This window comes from Schistocerca gregaria, chromosome 7, assembly GCF_023897955.1.
Source record: "Schistocerca gregaria isolate iqSchGreg1 chromosome 7, iqSchGreg1.2, whole genome shotgun sequence".
NCBI classification, from domain to species: domain Eukaryota; kingdom Metazoa; phylum Arthropoda; class Insecta; order Orthoptera; family Acrididae; genus Schistocerca; species Schistocerca gregaria.
The window spans coordinates 394,176,782-394,197,466 of NC_064926.1; the positions used below are offsets into that span (position 1 = coordinate 394,176,782).

Sequence of the window (20,685 nt, forward strand, 5' to 3'; positions counted from 1 at the left end):
ACTTCTAATGTGATATACTTGGCCCTTCTTTTAAGTTTACTTTGACTGCTCTCCCTTCCTAAGTATAGAGATCACTATGACAATTTTTAGTCAGGAAACGTGCATTGCCTTATGACGAGAGTGGAATACCATCAATTCTTGAAAGCATTTTCTTAAAAGTTGTTGCAATACAAATTATTTCATCTGGAACTGTTTAAAAAATATGGACTGAGGACATAGAAAAATTTGCTTGTTTTGTACTCTGTTTACAGTATCCTCAATCTTCAATCGGCATAATTGATTGACTATTCATACATTATAACAGATGTTTACATACAGGTGTTAAAACAATTAAAATTTAGAGCTGAATGAAAAGTCCAATAGTTCTCAATAGCTGTATTTACTGATGTTGATTAGAGACTCACATAACTGGTTTGCAATTTTTAAGTTGCATCTTCCGGTGTGTATAGTACTATTTCCTGTCCGGTAAGTCTCCCCTGACCCGCAGCTCTGGGTGACTTTCCCGAAATCTACACCTTTTCCTAGACCTTTCCAGTCTTTTTCCTTCAACACTCTTACTTCCAGTTCAACCCTTCCGCCTGGAGGAGAAGCCACTGGCTCCTAAAGCTTGCCAATTACAACAGTCTTTTACATGTGTGTTCTGCCGCCACTTGGTGTGTAGAGCTTTTTATCTATCTAATTAAATAATTTGGTCAATTATTGACTGTTTTTGCTGTTATACTATGTCATATGGTATAGGAAGCCATTATAGAATGCTGAAGGACTGTCCAATCTTTGTTAAAACCACAATTAACTGTCATCACTTGACCAATAAAATATGTTCCTGTGGGCATATTGCAACAAACAGTCTATGCTTGTAGAATCTGCATAGTACTGCCAGAAAAATTAGCAATCTGTTGTGGATTAGGAGATCTCATGTTGTACTGGTTCTGTGTGATATCTTCCTTTTGAAGGGACACTTTACTTGGTTCATTCCTTATTACGTTCAGGGCTCCTTGACTTTTGTTTATGGAGTTGCCCTCTTACTACTGTAAGTTAAGGACAGGTGTGGTGTGTCCCAAGACTTAAATGCGGGTTGTTACAGCGATGCCCATATTCTCTCTCTCTCTCTCTCTCTCTCTCTCTCTCTCTGTGTGTGTGCGTGTGTGTGTGAGTGTGTGTGATGAACGTTACTATTTTCTATTTATGGAACTATGATTCAACGAGTGTGCCTTGAATACTTATTAATTTCCCTAGGGCTCTATAGTTTTTATGTTTAGTACAGGTACATTTAATTGCTAATAACGCGTACAGAGTCACTCTGGGGTTACCATATTCTTAAAAACGGCACGGATACCTGAACAAATAACATGCGTTACATTTTATTGGAAATTGATGTTGGCGAAAAACATACGGTATGTATATTGGTAAGGAGTTGTACTAGCGAGGAAGCGCCCCACACTTAACTTACCGCAGGTTATTTCCAACACCAAACTGTCGTGTTTATAACAACCAATATCAAATTCTGTATTGTTTGCAGTATTAGCTTTGTGAATCGCGACTGCCATAAAATAAGAAATATGTGATTATTTTCTAAGGGAGATGTGCAGCATATTTTTATCAGTATTAATACAACTAATTTTCCCTTTCTTACAAGATAAGAGGAAAACTTATTAATACGCTAAGACACTAATAATATTTTCATTCGTACATTACTATACATGACACAGAAATCAACTGCAATTATAATAACGTTCATTTGTGAAATCGTCTGCTACTGTCAACTTGCTGTTGATTAGGTTATCGCAACGCATTAGCTACACTACTGCCATTTTTTGAAACAAGGGGAATTCTCCGCAGGGCACAGGTTATCTTAAATGATTCAATCATGAACGCTGTTACCTTGCAACTTTGTTAAAACGCAAAATTTGTGTCATGTGCCTACTGCCATGGCTAGTTTTACCCATAATGCAACGTAATGTTTACTGCGCACCATACTACCGCGCACATTTTAACAGTTGAGTACAAGATGGCGTTGTGCTTGCATGTTGTTTAAATATGTTGGCGTTAAACTGGAGATACTTCTGTCCGCGATGCCGCTATAGCTAGTGTATAATGTCAGAACAGAAACAGGGTACTTTGACGTCTATCGGTACTAATAAAAAGGAGAAAAAAGTGAAAGAAGTTTCCAAAACAATACGTTTTACTATTACACTTGGGGAGTCGACGGAAGAAGCATGTCCTGAGTTCAACTACAGGGATTTGCTCCGTTCCGCAGAGGTGAGTTATCACTGAAAATGGTCGTGTTCCTCGAAGCCAAGACGTCAGAGTGATGATGTGTCCTTGCTATTATCTAAAATGAGGTGTTAGGCAAATTTGTTGTCATTCTTTTTTATAAAACTATAGTTTTCTGACGTGAAGGTGTGATGCCATCTCATGTAGTATGCGTCTGTTCGGCCTTCTTTTGAGAGGTTGATATGTCGCCTGCTGTTCGTAATAATACACTACGAATGCTCTGGCGACCAGACGCCATATTTGAAAGGAATAGGAAAGTTTACGCTTTAATAATAGATAAAGAAAAGTGACACCAGGAGAAGTGTCATTGGAACTTCGCGTTTTCAGCATTTAGTGTAATTCTTAATGCAGTAAAGATTGACAGCCTCTGCTTCCTGTCGTTTAAGAAAACTGAATCTATAATTTAGTGTTTTTGGTAATAATCTGCAACGTACATCGATCTGATTTTACACCATCTGCGAGAATGGCGTTGCGTTTCAGTTCGAGGCTGAAAGTAATGGATTCATAGAAAAATACTATTATTGACGAGAGATTAGCATAGAAATAAGATTACTTTAATGCTAATTGAAATATGTGCCTGTTGTTAAGTAAGCGGCAGTCGCAGTAGGAATTTGAGAATGTCCAAAAATTCGAACGAGTTTGAAGCAATACTAGTGGCATTTGAATCAAAAGGAAAAGCGAGTAAAAACTTAATTTGCGAAACAAGATATAATGAAACCAAAATGTCAAGACGCGTAAAGTTGTATGCAAACATTGTCGTGAATATTTTTGTTTACATGTTGTGGGAATACAGTGCGAAAAATTTAAAACTTTCTGATTGCTCCGGAAATAAGTTGATATATAATCAAACTTAATAATTGCCGTATTAGAATAGTGCATGGTAGAGCCTTTGTTTCTTTACACCTTATATCGAGGTGTGTAGTGCTTTTACAGCCAGGTACCAGCCGGGAACGTAAGAGACCGAACGTTTCAAGTACAGAATTAAAATGAAGAAAAAGTTATTTTTGGCGAAATATGTTGTAAGAGCATATGCTACGGATAAAAAAAATTGGAAGGGTGTGCGTAGGACGAAACTAATTGGCGTAGCAGGAAAGAATAGCATGTAAGTGAAACTCCTGTACTCGAAAGTGGGCGTGATCACAGGAAAAAACAAAACAAGTTGTGATCTTTGTATATTTTTACGAATCGATTATTTACATTATTAGAGATGCGGTTGGAAGCCGCGGAGGCTAGGGAATGGCATTGAGCCGAAGTGCCCTACGAAGAAATGGATGCGCGAGCGCATGTGAGCGACGGTGAACCACTGAAACCAGATGCTGTGTTCTAGTTGTCTGTCCGGCATAGTAGTCAGCAATCGCAAAGTGTAGTACCAGAGGCAGACATATTTGAGTTATCAGGCTGTTGATGGAGGAGCAAAACTGATTCAAATTATTGTTGTAGGGACATGCTGTCACCCATTTTGGACTTTCTTAAAGGCACGCACGACGGAAAGGCGCTATTATAAACTAATATAGTGTTAGCTGTGCCGTCATGGTATACAAATTTTAAGAACGAGGGTTACTGTATTAATTTCTTTACGAGAATTGACGAGAGGTAAAGGCGATAAATGTATCAGCTGCCTGAAAGTTTTTTTTTTAGGATGTGGAGTCAAGTAGTTTTCAAAAATGCCCATTGCCAAATATATGGGGAGGAACTGAGTTATTTTCATATGTAGGCCTATCGCAAAAACAAAAACAGCCTAGACGAACTGTACAAGAAGGATCAGTTTTCGCAGTAATCATCGAGAATGTTCAATAGCATTTAATTGTTCAGTTCCGCATAAGTTTATTATTTAGTTGCAGTGGTTTCAAAAATGCCATTTAATTTTTCGGTCACAACAATAACGGAGAAAAGGCGCGTGATGATGGAGTATATCTTATTGTTGATAGCGTGGCCATATAATTTTTTTTATTGTTGAGACAGCGAAAGGCAAGTTAGGAAAGCGGATTGATCCTCATGTCGATTGTTTATAGCATAACAGTTTAAGTTCCTGTCTATTATGATATGACACTGGATAAATAAACCACCATAGCTTCCTTCAAGCGCTGTTGTCAACTAGAAATTGTGCAAATTTTCATTGATCTGATGGGAGAAAAAAATTGACATGTACACATGAAGCTGTGGAATAATTGGAAAACAATATATTCTTGTTGCGTTATAGCTTCCACAATTATGTGAGTCTAAACATAAAAAACGACATGAGATGAGAATTGTAAATGCACTAAATAAAATATTTCAGTATTTGATGGCACTCATATTTTTTGTAATGTAGCATTCTTATATGTTTTAGGAAACCATTCTTTTGTTTCAAAACACTTGATTGTAGATTGATGATTCCATTACCCTTGTCTCTGGATCTCTAAATCTGTTATACTTAATTCCACATCCATCCATCCCTTTCCAATGCTTCCTTTCCCTCTTCATAGTTTGCGGGGAAAAGTGCCAGCACAAAGAAATCTTCAGAAGACAAAAACAGACATGCTAATGTGGGCGATGATCTTCTTAAAGTTCTCTCTCTCTCTCTCCTCTCTCTCTCTCTCTCTCTCTCTCTCTCTCTCTCTCTCTCTCTCTCTCTCTCTCTCTCTCTCTCTCTCTCTCGTGTGTGTGTGTAAGCACCTTTAATATTCCCCCCCCCCCCCCCTCCACACTCTTGCCTTCATCACGCCTTCCCTCTCACCCTTATCCCATTAGTTTTCCGTACCCACATATATTTGTCCACTTTCTCTCTCCACATATATCTTTTCCCTTTCCAACCACACATCAAACTCGCAGCCTTTACCCCTCAGTGCAGTTCAACTCCATTTCGTCCACTTCCCACTAACCTCTTCCCATAAAGTCCCAATCTCCTCTTCTCACCCTCCTCCGTTACTACTTTTCCTTTCCCCTTGCCTCGATTTCCTCCAATTCCCCTGCCTCGATTTCCTCTGACTGTCCCTTTTCACCCTGTCTCCATTTCCTCCGACTGCCCCTTTCCGCCATGCCTCCAATTCTCCTTCGCCCCCCCCCCCTCCCTCCCCGGCTCCCGCCCCCCTTGGCGACCCACGCTCTCTCCCCGGCTCTGCCACCCTCTACTTTGGACATTGGTCTGTCCCCTTGGCCCTAATTTCTCTGGAGACCATTCCACTCACCTACCATGCCCCTAGAGATCCTAGGATGGACTCCCACCTCGCATGTCTTTATTCAGAGACTGGTTTCCCCCCCCCCCCCCCCCCCCCCCCCCTCTGTCTGAAGATCAGCGTCAGCACTTTCCCACAGAGACTGGTCCTTACCTTCCCCCTTACCGCATGCCCCTGACCATGCCTCTGTTGCGTGGCCCTCCCTCCCCACCGGCCGGCACACCCTCCTCGCACCAGTGCGGCAGGTCCTCACCTCGTCCCTGTGGCAGCACTGCTAACCCTTCCAAACGGTGTGGCAGCGCTTGTGGCCCTCCCCCACTGCCGCACTTGTTGCCCTCCCACTCTCTCTCTCTCTCTCTCTCTCTCTCTCTCTCTCTCTCTCTCTCTCTCTCTCTCTCTCTCTCTCTCCTGAACCCCTGAACAGTCTTTTAGCTACCTGTTCCCAACTCATTTACTGTGTCTGACCCACCCCATTTACCAGCATGCAAATTTACTTCGTATGTGGGCCATGGGCTATCACTTCCTGCCTCAGTATATGTGCCTTCCTCTTGGCTCTCGTATCAATACCCTTGTCTTCGTGCTTCCTCTTGCACTGTAGTCATGCCCTCATCTCCACACCTTTGATTCTGCCAGCTCACTGTGTGTCTGTCTTCGTTTCCACCAACCCAACCACCCTCCCATATACCCTTGCCATACTTCATCTCAACCCACCCTCTGTACCCTCTCCCTCCTCTTTGCCACCCGTGTCCCATACTCATCCTCTCCTGTCATTCTTCTCATGTGAACCTGACCGTGTCTTTGACCCGCAGCTTTGCCCACTTTCCCCATACCATGCACCAGATTCCACCTTGTACCAGAGCCACCTGCAAAGGACTGTGTGCCAGAGACGAATGATGTTTTCTATATAAATTATTGTGCCAATATCTGTAATAGTGTTTTCAAAATTGTGTTTTGCATTAAAACCAACAGTAAAAATAAGAAGTGAATGCTACATTTTTGTTGTACACCAGATACCTGTAGAATAATAAAAATAAAAAATGTATGTATACTGAGAGGGAGGACCATCAAAAGTACATGGTGTACATAAGTCAGGGAACACTTTCACTTATATATTGCACAAAAACTAAACATTGTACAGATGTCATACATATTGCATTTTGAGGAGAAACTCTGAAAGTGTTTTTACAAATATTTGATACGTGAACCTTGAGTGACACGGTAGATGTAAATACGGTATTTGAATTCTTGCCATTCCGTCCAGTTCTCTTTGCTGGGCACAATCAATCCATCATAACGAATGTGTTCTGTCAGGGGTAAATGGCCTTCCTTGTTGGTCGCTTCTTACCTTACTTGGTTCTAAACATGCACTGAACAACTGTAACACACTTGCTCTTTGTTGATTCCAACCTACTGAAAGCTTGTTCCTCACCTGAACTCGCCATGTTTGTGACTAGCACTGACTTTCAGCAAATTGCCAAAGTAAGCTGTGGCAGTATACATGGAAAAGAAAAACGTTCGTAGTTTCTCTTCTAAATGACATATGTATGATATCTATACAGTGTTTGGTTCTTGTGCAGTAAATAATTGAAAGTGTTCTCGGACTTTATGTACACCCTGTATGTAGTGTCATTAAGGAGTAAGACAAGGAAGTGGAAGAGAGATTTTAAGAAGGAAGTGTATGGAAAAAGGTGTAAGAAAAAATTATACTTAATGTATGGATACATTGTATGTATGATGTAGGTTTGTAGGAACCAGATAATAGATTGTAGGAGCTATCCATCTACAGACATAGGCAGTGATCATAACCTGGTCCTGATGAAAAGTTCACTGAGATTCAAAAGTTTGAAGAAGAAGCCAGTAAAACTTAAATGGGAACTAGAAAAACTGAAAACTAAGGGACTGGCAAAGCACTATGCTCATGAAACACAACCTAGCTAAGAATTTTCAACGTGGTGGAATAAATGAAGACTGGGATCAAATTAAAACTGGTATATACAAAGTAGCAGAGAAGATAGTTGGTAGGACTGAACCCAAAAACAAGAGGAAATGGATTACAGCAGATATTATTGAGATTATAGAAAACAGGAGATTATACAAAAATGCAACTGATGAACAAAGAAAAGCTGAATACAGAAGACTAAGGAATTTAGTTAATAGAGAAGCTATGAAATCAAAAGGAAAATTTTCTTTAAGAAATGTGCAGGGAAGTGGAAGAAAATATGCAAAATGGAAGAACTGATTTAACCTACAGAAGGCAGATCAATTTTTTTAACAAACGTAGAACAACACTCTCGGGCACAATAGAAAAGAAAGAGGGGAAAATGCTATTCAGTAAAGACATGGTGAAGCGATGGGAAGAATACATAAGAGTTGTATGCTGGAACACCTCTTTCGGAGGAAGTAATAGGAAGAAAAGAACAAGTAGACGAAGCTGACATTCTGCAAGAACAATTTGACAAAGCTCTAAAAGAACTACGGGACAACAAAGCAACGGGTATTGTTGACATACCTGCAGAACTACGAGGGTCACTCCAAAAGAAATGCACCCTATTTTTGTAAAAATACAGTTTTCATTCTGCATGTGTGAAAGTTTTACAGTGTGTAGATTTATCCTTCCTGCTTGTTTTCAAACTTAGTTCAACCTGTTCCTGTGAGTGGCGCCGTCACAGCATGTCTTAAAGATGGCTGCTGCACTTGATGTTCATCTGAAGCAACATGTTGTCATAGAATTCCTGTACTGTGAAAACGAGACAGTGGGAAACATCTACAAGAGGTTGAAAAGGGTGTATGGAGATGCTGCTGTCGATCACAGTACAGTTAGTCGGTGGGCAAGTAGGTTACGTGATGAAAGCGGGCTCGGCAAATTGAGGATTGTCCTCGCAGTGGCAGGCCTCGTACTGCACACACTCCAGACAATGTGCAGAGTGTTAACGAATTGGTGACTGCTGACAGACGCAGCACAATGTACGAATTGTCATGCTATGTTGGGATAGGGGAAGGAAGAGTTTGCAGAATACTGAAAGTGTTGGCATTAAAAAAGGTTTGTGACAGATGGGTTCCCAGGATGTTGACAGTGGCTCACAAAGAAACAAGAAAAACTGTATGCAGCGAACTTTTGGAACAGTACGAGAATGGTGGAGATGAATTTCTAGGAAGAATTGTGACAGGTGATGAAGCATAGCTCCAATCATTTTTCATCAGAGACGAAGAGGCAATAAGTGGAGTGGCATCATGCAGATTCACCCAAGGAAAAAAAAAAATCAAAACCACACCTTCTGCTGGAAAAGGTAGGGCTACAGTGTTTTTAGATTCCGAAAGACTCTTGTTTGTGGACATCATGCCAAGTGGAACCACCATAAATTCTGATGCATATATGATGACAGTGAAGAAACTTCAAGCTCGACTGAGTCGTGTTTGACCACATCAGCAAAATCAGGATGTTTTGTTGTTGCAGCACAATGCACAGCCACATGTCAGTCAAAAAACCATGGAAGCTATCACAAAACTTGAATGGACAACACTGAAACACCTGCCTGAAAATCCTGACCTGGCTCCATGTGACTATCATCTCTTTGGGAAACTGGAAAAACTCTCTTCGTGGAACAAGGTCTGAAGGTGATGACTCCCTTGTGCACGCTGCCAAACAGTGGCTCCAACAAGTTGGTCCAGAATTTTACTGTGCTGGTATACAGGCACTGGTTCCAAGATGGTGCAGTTGAGAGGGATGGAAATTATGTGGAAAAATGAAAATATTGTTCCTAAACGATGTATCTACACACTGTAAAACTTTCAAACATATAGAATAAAAGAGGGATTTAAAAAAATAGTGTGCATTTCTTATGGAGTGACCCTCGCAATAAAAAAAGCTGGTGAAAATGATGGTGCTTAAACTTATTAGGTCCATCTACAACACAGGAGAACGCCGACAGACTTCAGAAATGTATCATTGTTCCTATACCAAAGAAGGCAGCAGGTACAAAATGCAAACAGTACCAAACTCTAAGCCTAATATCACATGCATCAAAAATTCTCATAAAAAATAGTTCTGAAGAGAATTGAAGAGAGGCGATTCTGGCACTGAGACTCGTTATCGAAAAGCAATTGCAGAAAAATAAACTAACTTATAATGCCTTTGTAGACATAGAAAAGGCATTCGATAACGTTATCTGGCAAGAGATGTTCAGAGTGCAGAGGAAAAGTGGAATAAAGTACAAAGACGTCCGTGTGATACTCAGTTTCTATAAAAATGTGGTGGCAGTGATTAGGACTGTCATCAGGAACAGGAAGCAAAGATTAGAAAAGGGGTAAGGCAAGGATGTGCTCTATCTCCTCTTATATCCAATGCTTACATCCAGGAAGCTATAGACTAAGTTTGAGAAACTACTGAGGTGAGGATCAGAATTAATGGGCAGAAGATAAACATGCTAGTTATGCTGATGATATTGCTATAGTCACAGAGCCAAAGGAAGATCTAGAGGAAGTCCTCAGAACAATGGAAAAAATTATAGGCAATCAGTATGGAATGAGAATAACGAAGAAAAAGACTAAATTGATGGTATGCAGTACAGGAGCAGTATATGAACCTCTGAGAATGAGAATTGGAAGAGAGGAGGTGGAAGTGATAGAGGAGTTTACTTACCTGTGAAGCAAAATCACAAGACATGGTAGAAGCTGGGAAAGAGGTGCTTAGAAAAGTACAGGAAACCAGATCTCTGTGGAGGCACATCCAAACAATGAGAGCCAAACTCTATGATGCAATATCACTGGAACAATAGCAGAAGGTGCTATTGAGGGAAGGAATCTGGGTGAGGGGGGGGGGGGGGGGACGACTCAGGTTATCGGATATCATACATGCAATGGATCATGAATGACGTTGCATGTAACACACATGTGGAAATGAATAGGAAGGCAGACAGAAGAGAGGAATGGTGCTCTGTTGGAAACAAACGTCAGAGTTGAACACTAAAAGAAAAAGAAGAATGTATGGAAGCATAAACATGTATGTTAAAATTTGTATGTCAGCCGAAATATTTTTGACTTAATATTCTTCTGGAGGCTGTGATTATTAGAGGGTTCGAGGAAGTTCATGACCTAAGACATATCTCTCATCTACAAGATTAGTAAATCATTTGAATATTTAGCAACTTTTTCTTGATTAAAAAAGAAACAGTTATCACTTGGGTAAAAATTTACAGAACATAATAGCCTACAACCCATCTGCCGTGCAGTTGCATACCAAACACACAGAGGTACTGATACAAGGAAATTGTGTAATGAAAAAAAAAAAAATTCTTTGGCATTAAGTGGTAGCAGACTGTATCAGATAAAAGTTATCTGACTAGATCCACTGTATGTTAGGTGATCTCTTAAGGTTACAAAAGCAAACAATAATGTTAGTTATGATGACAAACCGGGGGGGGGGGGGGGGGGGGGATATGAAACTATAACAGGTTTGTGAAAGCCAACAGAGAAATTTTCTAAGAAAATCATATAGTTCAAGTTGTTTTGCTCTTTAAAACTAATTTCTTATTTTCATCAATGGTACCTATTGTGAGACTGATTATTGTTTATACTCGTGGAACCTTGTTTTCAGTTTCTTCCCAGGTTGGTGTGTGGTGAAACTTCTCACATTGCTGACAGTTAATTGTGTAGACACCTGGTTAGTCATACATTTCATGAATTACTTGATGGCCATTCACTCATCTGACAAAAATGTTTAGCTATGCGTTTCACATTCTCAGTGGAGAGAGGGTGTCGTCACAGCAGTTGTTTCTCAGTGCTGCACAGTCCACAAATTACCCCTACTATCAGTGAGAGGTGTCACTCACCCTAAGTCCATCAACAGCTGCTGACTGATTACTCTCACCACTGTTGTTCCACAAAATGCTTGAATGAATAGTAGTGTGGGGGTTGTGCTGAGTCTCATATTGTGGGGCATTTCACTCCCTGTTCAATGTGGCGAGACAATTCATAACTGACTATTCGGTTAAGCTGAAATTAGAAATCTGATGGGATTTTTCTGAATGCCATCATTTCACTGCAATTTTTTTTTTACCTGTGTGAGGGATACAGCACTGGTTGGCACCATCACATTTTATTTTTCCTCTAAGAGTGGGGCTTTTGATGCTTCCTAAAGCTTTTTATCCATACCATTACTTCACTTTTGGGTTAATATGTTGCTCAACTCCCCATGGCCCCACTTAGGGCTCCTTTATAAGGCCGGTATTACACTATCAAATTTCTTGGTCCAATATTTTTGTCAAATATCTTTGCCAAATAAATTTGATGATGGTGTAATAGAGAACTTTGTCAAATGTCGTCAAATATTTGATCAAATCTAGGGCCTCGCTGTATATTTGATCAAAGAAGTTGCTCGTCTTCTGTTCACTGCAATGTGACACTAGCATCGCTGCAGTGTTCTGTCATCTGTAGTGTTTTTATAAATATTGCCGGTAAATACAATTGGTGTGTACCAACAACTACAAAATTAATAGAGGTGTATAAAGCTGATGAGGTGCTTTACAATGTGAGGCACCCTGAATACAAAAAATAGATTAAGAAGATTGGAGACCTAACCTAACTCTCTCCTGTAGCAAGGAATTGGAGTGTTACAGTGATGTTGTCTTCTCCATATGTAGCAGTTCTTAAGTGAATATTGTGATATGAGGATACACTTCACTGAGCATAGACAGAAATGTGTGCTCATCCATTCTTAAGTAATTGATGTAAGACTTGACGTCCTCCACTATAAGCTCACTTAACAAGTTTCATTGAATGAATGCTTTTATCGTGCTGCTGTAAAACCCACGGCTTCGCCCAGGTGCATTGACTTCCCCCCCCCCCCCCCCCCCCCCTCTCTTCCACATGTGCACACAGTGCAATTGTGGTACAGCCAACTGCTGCAGTTAATAGCAAGTTGTTGTTGTCATCCATCTTGAACTTTGACAAAAAATATGACTACAGTGTAATACCCCTTCTAGCACTACGTCAAAGATCTTTGTCAAATATATTGGACGGAATATTTGATCACATCTTTGATCAAACCTTTGACAAAGAAATTTGATAGTGTAATACCGGCGTAAGTGTTACACTCTCCATGATTACCATCAATGACCTAGTGACTTCTGCCACACCCACAGTCATTCCTACACTGTATACTGAGGACATTTATTTTTAGTGTATGCCCCATTCTGTAGCCTTCACTGAGCTTTATGTCCATGAAACCATCCGAAGGGAATTTGCTTTGATATTTTCCTGTTGCTCTCAATTTCCTCTTACAAAAATCTGGTCTAGCACTTCCGTTGTATAATTGTTTATAATGGCAACTTTAAAACAATGGCTTGGCTAGAATGGGATATGATTTCGAATCTCCTGCTGCTCGGAGGAATTGACAGCTATAAACAATGTCCGTACTTTGTTAAACAGTCCTTTCCTTACACTGTTTTAATTTTTAGTGACTCAGGTCAGTGAGCAGTCGCCAGGTTTTTAACTGATGTTAGTCTCGTCATGTTCTGTTTGCTGTTGTTGTTGTTGTCGTCTTCAGTTCAGAGACTGGTTGGATGTAGCTCTCGATGCTACTCTATCCTGTGCAAGGTACTTAATCTCCCAGTACCTACTGCAACCTACATCCTTCTGAATCTGCTTAGTGTAGTCATCTCTTGGTCACCCTCCACGCTGCCCTCCAATACTAAATTGGTGATCCCTTGATGCCTCAGAACATGTCCTACCAACCGATCCCTTCTTCTGGTCAAGTTGTGCCACAAACTTCTCTTCTCCCCAATCCTATTCAATACTTCTTCATTAGTTATGTGATCTACCCATCTAATCTTCAGCATTCTTCTGTAGCACCACATTTCGAAAGCTTCTATTGTCTTCTTGTCCAAACTATTTACCGTCCATGATTCACTTCCATACATGGCTACACTCCATACAAATACTTTCAGAAATGACTTCCTGACACTTAAATCTATACTCGATGTTAACAAACTGCTCTTCTTCAGAAACGCTTTCCTTGCCGTTGCCAGTCTACATTTTATATCCTCTCTACTTCGACCATCATCAGTTATTTTGCTCCCCAAATAGCAAAACTCCTTTACTACTTTAAGTGTCTCACTTCCTAATCTAATTCCCTCAGCATCATTCGACTTAATTCGACTACATTCCATTATCCTCGTTTTGCTTTTGTTGATGTTCATCTTATACCCTCCTTTCAAGACACTGTCCATTCCGTTCAACTGCTCTTCCAAGTCCTTTGCTGTCTCTGACAGAATTAATGTCATCGGCGAACCTCAAATTTTTTATTTCTTCTCCATGGATTTTAATACCTACCCCGAATTTTTCTTTTGTTTCCTGTACTGCTTGCTCAATGTAAAGATTGAATAACATCAGGGAGAGGCTACAACCCTGTCTCACTCCCTTCCCAACCACTGCTTTCCTTTCATGTCCCTCGACTCTTATAATGGCCACCTGCTTTCTGTACAAATTGTAAATAGCCTTTCGCTCCCTGTATTTTACCCCTGCCACCTTCAGAATTTGAAAGAGAGTATTCCAGTCAACATTGTCAAAAGCTTTTTCGAAGTCTACAAATGCTAGAAACGTAGGTTTCCCTTTCCTTAATCTTTCTTCTAAGATAAGTCGTGAAGTCAGTATTACCTCACATGTTCCAAAATTTCTACGGAATCCAAACTGATCTTCCCGAGGTTGGCTACTACCAGTTTTTCCATTCGTTTGTAAAGAATTCGTATTAGTATTTTGCAGCTATGACTTATAAAACTGACAATTCTGTTTTTTTTTCTTTTTTTTTTTTCTTTTTTTTTTTTTCCCCCCACATCTGTCAACACCTGCTTTCTTTGGGATTGGAATTATTATATTCTTCTTGAAGCCTGAGGGTATTTCGCCTGTCTCATACATCTTGCTCACCAGATGGTAGAGTTTTGTCAGGACTGGCTCTCCCAAGGTTGTCAGTAGTTCTAACGGAATGTTGTCTACTCCTGGGGCCTTGTTGCGACTTCAGTCTTTCAGTGCTCTGTCAAACTCTTCACGCAATAACATATCTCCCATTTCATCTTTATCTACATTCTCTTCCATTTCTATAATATTATTGTCTTTAAGAACATCGCCCTTGTATAGACCCTCTATATACTCCTTCCACCTTTCTGCTTTCCCTTCTTTGCTTAGAACTGAGTTTCTATCTGAGCTCTTGATATTCTTTTCTCCAAAAGTCTCTTTAATTTTCCTGTAGGCAGTATCTATCTTACCCCTAGTGAGATAAGCCTCTACATCCTTACATTTGTCCTCTAGCCATCCCTGCTTAGCCATTTTACACTTCCTGTCGATCTCATTTTTGAGACATTTCTATTCCTTTTTGCCTGCTTCATTTACTGCATTTTTATATTTTCACCTTTCATCAATTTAATTCAATATTTCTTCTGTTACCCAAGGATTTCTACTAGCCCTCGTCTTTTTACCCACCTGCTGACTTTACTACTTCATCCCTCAAAGCTACCCATTCTTCTTCTTCTACTGTATTTCTTTCCCCCATTCTTGTCAGTTGTTCCCTAATGCTCTCCCTGAAGCTCTCTACAACCTCTGGCTCTTTCAGTTTATCCAGGTGCCATCTCCTTAAATTCCCACCTTTTTGCAGTTTCTTCAGTTTTAATCTACAGTTTATATCCAATAGATTGTGGTCAGAGTCCACATCTGCACCTGGAAAAGTTTTACAATTTGAAACCTGGTTGCTGAATCTCTGTCTTTCCATTATATAATATATCTGAAACCTGTCGATATCTCCTGGCTTCTTCCACGTATACAACCTTCTTTCATGATTCTTGATCCAAGTGTTAGCTATGATTAAGTTGTGCTCTGTGCAAAATTCTGCCAGGTGGCTTCCTCTTTCATTTGTTCCCCCCAGTCCATAGTCACCTACTACGTTTCCTTCTCTTCCTTTTCCTACTATTGAAATCCAGTCACCCATGACTATTAAATTTTCATCTCCCTTCACTATCTGAATAATTTCTTTTATCTCATCATACATTTCATCAATCTCTTCATTGTCTGCGGAGCTAGTTGGCATATAAACTTGTACTACTGTGGTAGGCATGGGCTTCGTATCTGTATTGGCCACAATAATGCGTTCACTATGCTGTTTGTAGTAGATTACCCGCATTTCTATTTTCCTATTCATTATTAAATCTACTCCTGAATTGCCCCTATTTGATTTTGTATTTATAACCCAGTATTAACCTGACCAGAAGTCTTGTTCCTCCTGCCACCGAACTTCACTAAGTCCCACAATATCTAACGTTAACCTATCTAATTCCCTTTTTAAATTTTCTGACCTACCTGTCCGATTAAGGGATCTGACATTCCACGCTCCGATCCGTAGAACGCCAGTTTTGTTTCTCCTGATAACGATTTCCTCTTGAGGAGTCCCCGCCTGGACATCCGAATAGGGGACAATTTTACCTGCGGAATATTTTAGCCAACAGGATGCCATCATTATTTGACCATACAGTAAAGCTGCATTCCCTTGGGAAAAATTACAGCTGTAGTTTCCCCTTGCTTTCAGCACAGCAAGGCTGTTTTGGTTTGTGTTACAAGGCCAGATCAGTCAATCATCCAGACTGTAGCCCCTGCAACTACTGTTTTCAACAGTCTGATGCTCTCTTCAGAAACCACACATTTTGTCTGGCCTCTCAACAGGTACCCCTCCATTGTGGTTGCACCTATGGTATGGCTATCTGTATCGCTGAGGCACGCAAGTCTCCCTAGCAGCGGCAAAGTCAATGGTTCATGGGGGGGCTCTTTGCTATCTTCTCTTTATCGATAGTTGTACCAGCTGCTCAGTCATCTTCTTTGAGTCTGAAGTTTTTGGTTATCTCATCAGATGGACTGACCAGCAGTTTGGCTAGTGAAGCAACTACTTACCCAGCATTCACTTTTATAATCTTTGCTTCACATTTGTGAGTGCAGATGATGAGTGTACTCACTCGGAGATGAAACGGCATTTGGTGGGCTTACTGCCCTCTTTGATAAACCCCAAACTTTCAAGGAGACTGCAGCGGCATGGCTTTCCTCTCTCTCTTTTCGCCCTGGAAGGAACCCACCGTACTGTGTCATCTGTGCAATGCTCATATCAGATTAATCCATAGTTTTATCGTATACAACGAGGCATCCATCAAATTGTGGGTGTGTCCACAGCTCCTGGTATAGTGGCTAGTGTTGCTGCCTCTGGATCATGGGGTCCTGGGTTCGATTCCCTTCCAGATTGGGGATTTTCTCTGCCCGAGGACTGAGTGTCTGTGTTGTCATCATCGTTATCATCATCATCATCATCATCATTATCATCAAATTGTGGGTGCTCAGTCTTATGGACAGTACTTCACATCCTTGTGGAATGCTCCTCCTCCAGGCTCTCCACGCCAAGCATAGTCATCTTGATACATTTCCTCTAATGCTGGTAGTCAGTGAACAGACACTTACATTAGCTCTTCGTTTCCTACAAGAAAGTAGATCTTTTTAATTAAAAGCATTTTAAACTGCTTTTAGAGCTAGTGGTTTTGGGAGACCTCCCTTCACATGTTGAACACAAATTCCACTTCCTCTGCCAGCCACCCTTGTAGTCCATGTTTTACTCAGTTTTTTTCTGTTTTTAGTTACTTTTAGAGACAGTAAGCCGTTCTTTCTGCAGCAGCCTGTTTCACTTAGAGTGACCTTTCATGTTGTGTTCCAGTGAATATAAAACATAAAGGGTTCCATTTCCTTCTTACTAGCCAGTGACAAAAGAACTGTTGAGCATATTTGTATACTCCCTTCAAAAATTGACTGATATTCCCTTCTCTTTTAACACTGACTATATTGAGTCAGGAGTAGGTTGGTGAAGAGATGGATCATCCCTGGGGATTAGATTGTGCTCACCCTCCCACCAATTTGATTATTTTTCTCAGCTTACGATACCATTGACTTTTTTAACTGATGTTTATTATCCTTGTAGCCAATTCTGTTTTACTGTTGTGGATCTCCTCTCTACTTTGCTGAAAAGAATTGTTTAGTTGGTTCTTTCTCATCCCTACATGTGTGTGTGTGTGTGTGTGTGTGTGTGTGTGTGTGTGTGTGTGTGTGTGTGTGTGTGTTTGTGTGTGTGTGTTTGTGTGTGTGTGTTTGTGTGTGTGTGTTTGTGTGTGTTTGTGTGTGTTTGTGTGTGTGTGTGTGTGTGTGTGTGTGTGTTTGTGTGTGTGTGTGTGGGGGGGGGGGGGAGGGAGATTATTTGCATATTCACGTCCAATCATATCGACTTGTCTGAGCCACAAGATATCACTAACTCCAGGTGAATTATCCCCTAAACGAGGAAATGATTACCTAGCAATTTAGGCCCAGAACTTACACCAAACTAACCAACCAACAAACTTAAATTTCGTCCCTCCGAGCTTTTCCTATTTTTAGTTCAATTTTCTCTATCCTACTACTCCATATTTTATATTTTCTAATTCCACTTCCAACTCCACTAATGTATATGATTGCTGTTCAGTCTGGATCACAGTTTATGGACAGACCTTATATAGAAGTATGTTCCGATTAACACTGGCTTTGCAGTGACAATGAGCAATTTACAATGAGAAGCATATTTCTAAACACCATTCGATGGTTGAATATAGAAAAACTTTCTCCAAATATAATTTGTGCTGTTGCCATACGTTCTTTCTTTATTGTCATCAAAGAAGAAATGCGGAATTGCAGTGAGTGATCAAAACACAGTTAAATGGCACATTATGCACCCGTGACAAGGGCAATATGACAGTGTGCTGCATCATTTTTTATGTATTCAGACTGTGTTAGTCCAATATCAGAAGTAACAGTTATAACATTATCAAAGGATGCAACAGGAATGTCAGCATTGTAACCAGATCCCGTCTCCGGCCATCCTGATTTAGGTTTTCCGTGATTTCCCTAAATCGCTTCAGGCAAATGCTGGGATGGTTCCTTTGACAGGGCACGGCCGATTTCCTTCCCTCACCCGAGCTTGTGCTCTGTCTCTAATGACCTCGTTGTTGACGGGACATTAAACACTAATCTCCTCCTCCATTGTAATCAGATCTTTGCAAATCGTGTTAACTTGGATTTTGATTTAGAAAGTTGGTATTGTTTCATTAATTACTTTTTCATCTGTTGTCTTGACTCGTTCACATTCAAATTGCACTTAAATGCAGAATTTTACAGATAAATTACCTTGGTGGATGGTAGAACAGACAAATCTCCATGTCTTAAAATAATGTTTTTGTATGGTTTTAGCCATTACAGCTGGGGTGCTTACCTTGTTTGACCTAACATCAGTAAATGTAACTAGCAAGAATGCTTACTGCTAAATATAAGGGAAGTAGGACAGTTCTTCACCAGATAGCTCTAAAAGCAATAAGTATGTGCCGACAAGCAAATCTTTAAAAACTAGATTTAAAGGAACAACACCCAATCTTACTGTCTGCACAAAAGCCAGGCAGTTTTTATTTTGTTATAGCCATCATGAACATTCTTTTGTTTGTAATAGCTCTTTTTTTTTTTTTTTTTTTTTTTTTTTTTTTTGTATGGCATTGTTCAGCCACACAGTTGCAAAGGAATGTCTTCCTCCACTCTCAGTGGCTCTTTTTCACCCGGTGTATGTGACTGGTATTTTACCTGTTCTGTTGATTGTAAGTGTCTGCGATGTATGTGCGTGTAGTGTGATGTCACTTTCATGTTTACGAGTGAAGGGAGGTTTTAGCACTTAGTGCCAGCACATAACCCACTCCTCTCAAAATAGTTACTCATTGTCCCCATCTGACAATGGATCACCATCAACAGAGCTAAGCCTACATGCTCTCATTTCTTGAACCACTGCAAAGATGTTTAGAATTTAGTCCTGGACATTGTTATACTCCGGTGAATAAGAACTTCATACCACCACACCACCTACATCTACATCTACATCTACACTCCGCAAGCCACCTGGCGGTGTGTGGCGGAGGGTACCCTGAGTACCTCTATCGGTTCTCCCTTCTATTCCAGTCTCGTATTGTTAGAGGAAAGAAGAATTGCCGGTATGCTTCTGTGTGGGCTCTAATCTCTCTGATTTTATCCTCACGGTCTCTTCGCGAGATATACGTAGGAGGGAGCAATATACTGCTTGACTCTTCGGTGAAGGTATGTTCTCGAAACTTTAACAAAAGCCCGTACCGAGCTACTGAGAGTCTCTCCTGCAGAGTCTTCCATTGTAGTTTATCTATTACTAAATGATCCTATAACAAAGCGTGCTGCTCTCCGTTGGATCTTCTCTATCTCTTCTATCAACCCTATCTGGTTCGGATCCCACACTGCTGAGCAGTATTCAAGCAGTGGGTGAACAAGCGTACTGTAACCTACTTCCTTCGTTTTCGAATTGCATTTCCTTAGGATTCTTCCAATGAATCTGTCTGGCATCTGCTTTACCGACAATCAACTTTATATGATCATTCCATTTTAAATCACTCCTAATGCGTGCTCCCACATAATTTATGGAATTAACTGCTTCCAGTTGCTGACCTGCTATATTGTAGCTAAATGATATGGGATCTATCTTTCTGTGTATTCACAGCAAATTACACTTGTCTACATTGAGATTCAATTGCCATTCCATGCACCATGCATAAATTCGCTGCAGATCCTCCTGCATTTCAGTACAATTTTCCATTGTTACAACCTCTCGATACACCACAGCATCATCTGCAAAAAGCCTCAGTGAACTTCTGATGTCATCCACCAGGTCATTTATGTATATTGTGAATAGCAACGGTCCTATGACACTCCCCTGCGGCCCACCTGAAATCACTCTTACCTTGGAAGACTTCTCTCCATTGAGAATGACATGCTGCGTTCTGTTATCTAGGAACTCCTCAATCCAATCACACAATTGGTCTGATAGTCCATATGCTCTTACTTTGTTCATTAAACAACTTTTTGGGAACTGTATCGAATGCCTTGCAGAAGTCAAGAAACACGGCATCTACCTGTGAACCCGTGTCTATGGCCCTCTGAGTCTCATGGACGAATAGCGCGAGCTGGGTTTCACACGAGCGTCTTTTTCGAAACCTATGCTGATTCCTACGGAGTAGATTTCTAGTCTCCAGAAAAGTCATTATACTCGAACATAATACGTGTTCCAAAATTCTACAACTGATCGACGTTAGAGATATAGGTCTATAGTTCTGCACATCTGTTCGACGTCCCTTCTTGAAAACGGGGATGACCT

The 20,685-nt window shown here is 40.5% G+C and overlaps 1 protein-coding gene across 2 annotated transcripts in view; it reads left to right on the forward strand.

Annotated features, from left to right (window-relative positions):
• Positions 1-1,970: 1,970 nt before the first annotated feature.
• The window catches only part of LOC126281242 (ubinuclein-1), a 338,292-nt gene continuing 319,577 nt past the window's right edge, over positions 1,971-20,685 (forward strand). The window contains exon 1 of one of the 2 annotated variants that reach the window (XM_049980023.1): positions 1,971-2,259. In XM_049980023.1, the coding sequence (XP_049835980.1) occupies positions 2,095-2,259 (165 nt within the window). In that variant the 5' untranslated portion in view covers positions 1,971-2,094. The remainder of the gene's footprint in view (positions 2,260-20,685) is intronic. The other variant, XM_049980024.1, reaches the window with a different exon arrangement.